Source organism: Kryptolebias marmoratus, linkage group LG14 (genome assembly GCF_001649575.2).
Source record: "Kryptolebias marmoratus isolate JLee-2015 linkage group LG14, ASM164957v2, whole genome shotgun sequence".
Classification (NCBI taxonomy): Eukaryota; Metazoa; Chordata; class Actinopteri; order Cyprinodontiformes; family Rivulidae; genus Kryptolebias; species Kryptolebias marmoratus.
The window spans coordinates 761,294-769,393 of NC_051443.1; the positions used below are offsets into that span (position 1 = coordinate 761,294).

The following is an 8,100-nucleotide window of genomic DNA, read 5'->3' on the forward strand; positions in this document are numbered from 1 at the left end:
TTTTAGTGAGAACACGAGCAGCAGCGTTCTGGATCAGCTGCAGCTGTTTGATTGATTTATTAGTCAGACCTGTGAAGATGCTGTTGCAGTAATCAATGCGGCTAAAGACAAACGCATGGATGAGTTTCTCTAGATCGTGCTGAGACATAAGCCCTCTAATCCTGCCTGGAGATGTTCTTCAGGTGATAGAAGGCCGACTTTGTGACTGTCTTAATGTGGCTCTGAAAAATATTGGTATTAGAAGTATAATACTGTACGTATTATATCGATATTGAAAATGATCAATATCAATATTTTTTAAAATGACATAGGAAGTATTGGAATCAAAAGAATTGGTATAGAAAATAATACAGATTCCCTTAGTCTGTTTAAAAGTATTGTGTCAAAGGTATTAGTCTCAATATTGAATGCTTTCAATATGCTTTCAGTATTGAAAGTACCTATTGATATTGAAGGTATCAGTAATAATATTGAATGTATCAGTATCATATCCAAGTTATCATTATCAATATCATAGGTACCATGTATGTATGTTACCCCATTTGTACATTTACCCTGTAAGTAGTCTGAATGTAATTTGTAATTACCCTCATCAGTACACAAAGAGAATCCTGTAGGTATTCAGAAAAAAACCCTCTTAAGTACTCTATAAAAACCTATGTAAGTAATAAATAAGTATGCTTTGAGTGTCTTGTAATTAATGTGTTGGTACTAAGTAACTAGCTTTGGAAATACCTTTAAGTATTTTGTGACGAACCAGTATGCACTTTTGTACATACTCTATAAATACCTTGAAACTACTCTGTAAGTACCTTGAAGGTACCTGCATGAGTCTCAGAAAACAAAAAAGCATGGACTAAGCATATCCCAATGATGAAGAATAAAAAGTATTGTATCTCTCCCTTCATACTTCTATTCAGATTCAATATCAAAGCTTTTGAAACATTCTAAAAATCCATTTCTTAAAAACATGATAGGCGTGTGGAGAGATGTAAAAAAATTTTTTAATGAGCCACACTGTTTGTCTCTGTTCAGCCCAGTGTGGGGTAACCAATTTTTTGTACCCGGCAGAGCTGACTTAACCTTTAAAGCATGGAAAAACAAAGGACTCCAGATGATTCGGGATCTTTATGTATCAGATTCAGACATACTAATGAGTTTTCAAGATCTGCAACAAAAATTCCACCTAGATAAGAAACATTTCTTTAAATACCTTCAACTCAGAAATTTCATAAGAACGAGTCAGAATAATGTGGTGGCTAAACCTGCCAAATCAGCTTTAGAAAAAATGTTAACAGGGGATAGTTTAAAGGCAGGCATTATATCAGAGTTTTATCATTCACTGATGTTGCATGTATCTGAGGGATCTCATGACAGACTTAAAGCTTGGAAGGACGATTTACAGCTGGAGTTATCTGAGGAAGAGTGGCAAACAGCATGCAAACGGGCCCATACCAGCTCTATCAACACTGCGCTTAAAATGATCCAATTTAAATGGTTAATGCGGGTTTATATAACACCAGTGGACCTCAACAGATATAATGGGGAAATATCTGATGTATGTCCAAAGTGTACAGGGGATAGAGGAACTTGGATTCATTGTGTGTGGTACTGTAGGAGTATTATAATGTTTTGGAAAGAGGTAAAAGATGCAATTGAGAAAATTATTTCCAAACAAATAATTATGGATCCGAAGCTGTTTGTGTTTGGACTATGCCCAGTAAAACATAACTATACTAAAAACGAACAAACTTTTATAAACTTAGGTCTGCTTAATGCAAAAAGATGTATATCACTTTCCTGGGGGAAGACCCATAGACCAACTATAAACCTGTGGTTACAGCAGATGACATCTACCCTCCCTCTGGAAAAGATTACATATGTATTAAAGGGTAAACAGAATATGTTTGAATTCATATGGAATCCCTTTATTAGGTATGTCCAACATCTGAACTTCAAGGAGGACGGCGCAAATGACTGAAGACTAGGTTCACTGCAGTTCCCAAAGACAATTCTATTAAAGGGCATACACTGCTGAAGTAAATATCTCAGTACACGGATGAGGCGTAGATTATGCGAAGGGTTACATTGGAACTAAGAATGTGAGAGACATGTTGTTGTTTTTGTTTTGTGTTGTGTATTTCATTGTGACTTGAACCAAACTATTATTAATACTGGCATTTTTTTTTTTTTTTTTTTTGTTAACTGTTCAAGCTGTTTGTCTTAACTGTTAAAATTCTAATAAAGACATTTTGGGGGGGAAAAAAAAGTATTGTGTTATTTACTAGTTCATGGTGTAGCAGAATGATGTAAGAAGGGTGTACTTACCACTGTTTTAAGTCCTTTTGTTAAAAGGGATCAAATTTATCGGTCTGTATCAGATTGAACTGTATCTCTTCAGGAAATCAATAATAATTAGATTCCTTAATTTATCTACCCTTATTGTTTAACAGATCAACAATCGAGGCATGAATCTGGTAATTATGGGGAGCTTTTATTATTAAATTGGCCAAGTTTGCCTTTCTAAGATTTTATTAGAAAATTTATATGAATCAAAATAAAATCAACAAACAAAAAATAAATCACAATAAAAAAATATACTGAGAATTTTGGAATAATGTTCTTAGTTTTAGCATTAATTGATTGCTCTGAATTAGCAAAGCTTGATTCAGACATTATATATTCACTTCACAATGTTTTAACAAAGATAACACTCTGGAGCAAAAAAGATAACGTTTATGATCTAAGAGAAGATTTTGATTACACTGCTGCCAGAAACAAGAAACTTAGATGATCAAATTCCACCTGTAACAATATCATTTATTAAAACAATACAATCTAAAATACTCTTAATAACATGGCTGCTCTGGCATGAGAGTTCACATGTTTCTTTACTAACTTCAGGAACAATACATAATGTTGTTCATTCGGCTGCTCTCTTCGTCAGGAGTTGCCACAACGAGCAAACTCACATGAAAGATTTGCCAGTTGCCCTGCCTGAGGCAACCTGGGCTCGAACCCTCAGCCTCAGCATTACAGGACCACAGCCCCCTTAAGTAACAATGCATAATGCAGACCAGTTTGTACCTGGTACGTACAGGTACTCACCCTGTAGGTACAGGGTACTAAGTCATTTCATAGTATAGCCAAGTTTCGGTACATGTCAGGTACAGAGTGTTTGCACTACCAGGTACCAGGTCAGTACCTGTACGTACCTGATACACCCGTTAAGAACTCAATATGTACCGGGCTGTATTATGTACTACTACCATCAGATTAGGACATTCAGTACCAACCATGTGACGCAATAGTAAGCAATCTAATTCTTTCTGAGGTAAACTACTGTTGAGGACTTTGTTCCCCCATTTTCTTTAACTTTGCTTTTTGTTTAATTTGTGTTCTTAAACTGCAGTTTTAACTCTTGTTCTGTTCTGTCAAACTGCTGTGGTAAGACCTATTATATGTTATATTTAGCATGTTTTAGATGGACTTTATCATTTCAAATGTCCCACTAATTGTCTGTATTCCACACCACTGGATTGTATCTCTGCACTGGTATATCACTATGAAGGTGTGTGAGTGCTGCTGACAAACACTGCAGCAACAAACTGTGCACACATGCTCCTATTGCTACTTTATCATTTTTTTCATGTATTCAGACATGAAGACATGCAAACAAAACAAGACGATGTGTTTCTTTTTTTTATTTTAATATGTGCCCAGACAAAAAAGAGATAATTTGCCTGTATGAAAAAACAAATTTTATGAAGCGGTTGTGAAACTTGAGCAATGACACAAGGACATTTATCTCAATGAGTTCAAGTATAGCTTTACAGTTTTTATCTTCTATAGGCCAAAATGCACAAAAAAAACTAAAATCTTACTCTGAATTGTAATTTTTGATCAGGTCTGCACTGACCGTGAAAATATTTTAACGTCTTAGGTCTTTGTGTAGCCTACTACTCTTTTGCACAAAACTTGATGTTTTTTGTTTCCCACTTCAGTGTTACTCAGACTATACCTCCTAAAGTCTAATAAAAATCATTCTAAATGAGTTTTTACGAGAATATTTTCTTCTAGTATTGATTTTTTTAGTTTTTAGTGCATGCTGCCTATAACAGTAGCTCCCGTTTGAGTTTTTCTTAATCCTATATTTTAACTTTCTTTAACCTTTTTTTTCTCTTTTTTTACTTAGTGAAACGGTGCCCTCTTGAAAAGTGTACTAGAATATTTGTTTCTTTCTTTACATTTCAACTTTAATGCTTACTTGAACGGCTGCAGCTGTAATAATTGAAATTTCCCCCCAGGGATCATTAAAGTATTCTGATTCTGATGTCTCATTACTGAACCTTCACAAGGAAATCCTGTCTACAAAAATAATTAAAAATAAAGCAGACACAACAAAGATTTATATTAATTTCATATTTTGTTTTCCATCAATAAGAATAAATTTGTTGGCTCAGAATGTTTTGTTACACTGTATTTTGAATTTGGGCCAAAAATTTCAGTTTTGGTCTGATCCGAGAAGAGCAGCTTCTTCCACGTGTTTGCTGTATTCTCTAATATTCTCTAACAAACAAACAAAAAATCTGTCAGATAACTGTCAGGCAGATAAGATTACAGATTAGTTGTATTTATACTGAGATTAAATCACACAGATGGACTCTATTTACTAATTAGGTGACTTCTGAAGGTGACCTGGTCACTGGATGTTAGTTTTTGGCATCAGAGTAAGAGGACGAATACAAATTTATTTATTGTTCAGATTTTTACAGTCATGCATTACTGTTTTTTTGGTCTATATCATAAAATCCCAGAAAAATACTTTGGAGTTTGTGGTGATGTGACAAAATAGGTTCAAGAGGGATGAAGACATTTTGAAGGAACTGTATTTGGTAATAAAGGGGAGACAAAGTAAGACTAAGTAAGATTAGCTGACCATACTTATGTCTGATTTACAAGGGTCGTGGAAGAAAACTGCTATTATCTCCTGCTAACAACAGTGGTATTTCCTGCTCCAAGCTGGGAACATCGGCACAGAGGAACATTAAATATTCCTCTGGTGATGGAGACAAAAAATATCGTCCTGTCTTTCTCCTTGACCTCCTCTTTGAAGATAAATTACTCATTTATATGCCAGGTGATGTGTTTGTAAAAAGAAATTGATCTGAGCTGTCAGTTTTTATAACAATCAGAAGTTTAAAAAGAGTAAAGGACATATCTATATGTGCGTTAAACAAGTTTTGGGTGCCGTAAGCTTTCCTTATTGTAGTCACAGAAAAGGATGACAGAGTCCAGTCCTCATCTAGGCTTTTCTGATAATTACCTCCGATGACTTTGATTGGTTCAAAAATCTCTTCTTGAGCTTAAAACAATATTTCCTGATATGCATCAGAAGGGTTAAATTAAGAAGAAAAATACATTTTGAGCTCTCTTGTAAGGATTACTTTGTCAAACAGACACATAAGCCTCAGAAAAAATAGGATGCATCTTCTTTTTACCTTTGGAGAGGACATCATTTTAAAGGGTGATTTCTTTTGGGTCCATTTTGAGGATTTGAGGACAGCCTTGAAAATGAATGAACCTATTTGTTTTTACTTGTCTGACATGTTTCAGCCTGATGGGGACCCAGAGGCAGCATGGGAAGTTGGATTGCTATGCCACCTGTTTCAGATTTCCAGCAGCACGGGCACAGGCTGGACTCAAAACGTAACATTAACTCTGCTTCCTGTACCATATGAAAATTTAAGTGCAATCCCAGAAGTGCAGTTAGACCAAAAAAAAACACAAAAAAAACAGTGGCTGCCCAAGCACAGCTTCTGGTCACACACGTAGCAGAGGCAAATCATTTATCTGAAACCTACCAGAGTGAGGTAAAGTCCTTTGTTTGCAGGTTTTCATTGTTCTTGTACTGACCTGAGTGGGACACAGGAGGCAGATGGAGAGCTAGGTCATTTGTGTATGATTAAAACTAAACCATCAGATAATTAAGCTTGCGCTGTTATTTCCTGCACACTTGAATTATCTTGTTGGAAATCCATTTTTGTTTCCCATTCTTTGATTTTATCTTTTACTCAAAGGTCCAAAAATCCCATTTATTTATTTTTCACACTGTTGCAATGAGAAATGTACATCAAAAGCTGAGATAAGGCATCTAAAGATTCAAATAAAGTTGATAGTATCCTTCCACAATAATCAAAAACACTCCAGTTTTGTTTCATCAGTCACAAACCTTGTGGTTTGTCAACACAACATTCTCTCTGGCTTTTTAGTGTTTTTCTGTCAATAGTGGAGCCATCCTGGCTCTTCTTTCTGGGAGTCCATTATGATTTTAAATGTGACAGAAAGTGATAAACCTTGACCTTTAGGATCAGCTTCAATGGTTTCTTTGGCTCTTTTTCTACCATCTGATCAACTTGGGGGTGCATTTCCTCTTGCCTCCACATCCTGGGAGGATGGCTACAGTCCTATGATTCTTGTACTTTTTAATAATATTGGCAGCTGTGGCCTTTACCTTCACCATGGATGTGTATAACCTTCTTTCTGAGCTCCTCAGACAGCTCTCACCTCTTCTTTTTCTGCTCCATGCACAAAACGATATGATTGTTCCTTTGAAATAAAAGCTTGACGCCATCAGTGATACTAATTAAGGCCAAACACTTAGTTTGAAATAATACTACAATGCAAAAATTATTATTCTCTTTAATGGTACAAACTCTGTTCATTTTATTTTAGCAGAACTTTGTAAAATACACATTTTGTTGTTGCAATCTTTTGTTTACTCTATTACACACTCTTGACATTATGTCATACATATCTGCAGATATAGTACACTAGACAATTGCTTTGAACTGATTACCTTTTCAGGAGAGATGAAGCATAGTTTTACTGAGCTGTAAGGGGACCAACACATTTATCAGCGTCTGTATATACAGTATACAATGTTAGTGAGTCCACCTAAATATTACTTCAATTTAGCCATTTATTCATTTTCTGTAAAAGCTTTTTCTATTCCTTTTTTGAATTGTGCCACAACTTTATGAATTATTTTATTGCACAGGAGTGCATTTACTTTGCATGTTTTTGTTTGTTTAAAAGTACAGACGTAAGAGTCTACAGATCAAAACTGCTCACAAATGTGGTTTATTTTTATTCTGGAAAAGTCTACACATAACCTGAACATTTGCATAAATCAACATAAACATGAAGTGAAATGTTCACTGTACATGAACCTCTACAATGACTGCAGTACCACTCCTGAGTGTTTCTCTCAGATTAGCTCAGGTCAGGATCTTCAGAGTGGAAGAACGTTCAAAGCAGTGGGTTTAAAGCGATGGGGAAGTAGCCAGGCAGACTCCAGAGTGATCAGGTTTGTTCAGACACCTGACATTTGACCACAACACTTCACTTTTTGGCTTTCTTCTCCTTCATGATCTTCTTGCTCTCCTCTCTCCTGCGTTTGTTGACTGGGTTGCGTGGGTCATAGATCTCAAACGTGTCCTCGTCCTGCATGTTAGCATCCTTGACTTTTCTGCTTTGCTCATCAAAGTGCAGAACATGGGCCATCCTAAAGCAGATGGAAAGAGGTAGAGAGTGCTCAAAGAACTGCAGCAAAAGATCCACTAAATCATCTCTACAAAGAATATACAATCCTTGGCAATCTCTACTCTTAGAGGATGTTCTTTCACTTGTTCGATTTTATATAAAAGAAAAAATAATCACAGATATGCCACAAAACGATCATTTTTCAAAAGTTAATTCTTCTGGTATGAAGAAATAAAAAAATGAAAAATAATTGTTGTTAGTGCTGGGCGATATGATACATATCGTGGGGACGATAGAAAAGTGTCTATCGTGATATATTTTCTTCTATCGTTTCTATCATAATTGTATCAATGATTCATGTAAATATTTCATAACGTAGGCTGAGACGAATGTATTAGTGTTGTCAGTTTGCATACATTCAGTTTATATAAGTGATAAATAAGAAGAAAAAATAACTATTTTGCGAAGAACCTCCGTTTTGCGACACGACGCTGCTTTACGTGTGGGTTTGCGACATGACGCTGCTTTACGGCAGCAGCTTTCTGTGCGGCGCCG

The 8,100-nt window shown here is 35.7% G+C and overlaps 1 protein-coding gene across 2 annotated transcripts in view; it reads right to left on the bottom strand.

Annotated features, from left to right (window-relative positions):
* Positions 1-6,685: 6,685 nt before the first annotated feature.
* Positions 6,686-8,100, bottom strand: part of cwc27 (CWC27 spliceosome associated cyclophilin) — a 63,534-nt gene continuing 62,119 nt past the window's right edge. For both annotated transcript variants that reach the window (XM_017431192.3, XM_017431191.3), the window contains exon 14: positions 6,686-7,567. In XM_017431192.3, coding sequence (XP_017286681.1) covers positions 7,405-7,567 — 163 coding nt within the window. In that variant the 3' untranslated portion in view covers positions 6,686-7,404. The remainder of the gene's footprint in view (positions 7,568-8,100) is intronic.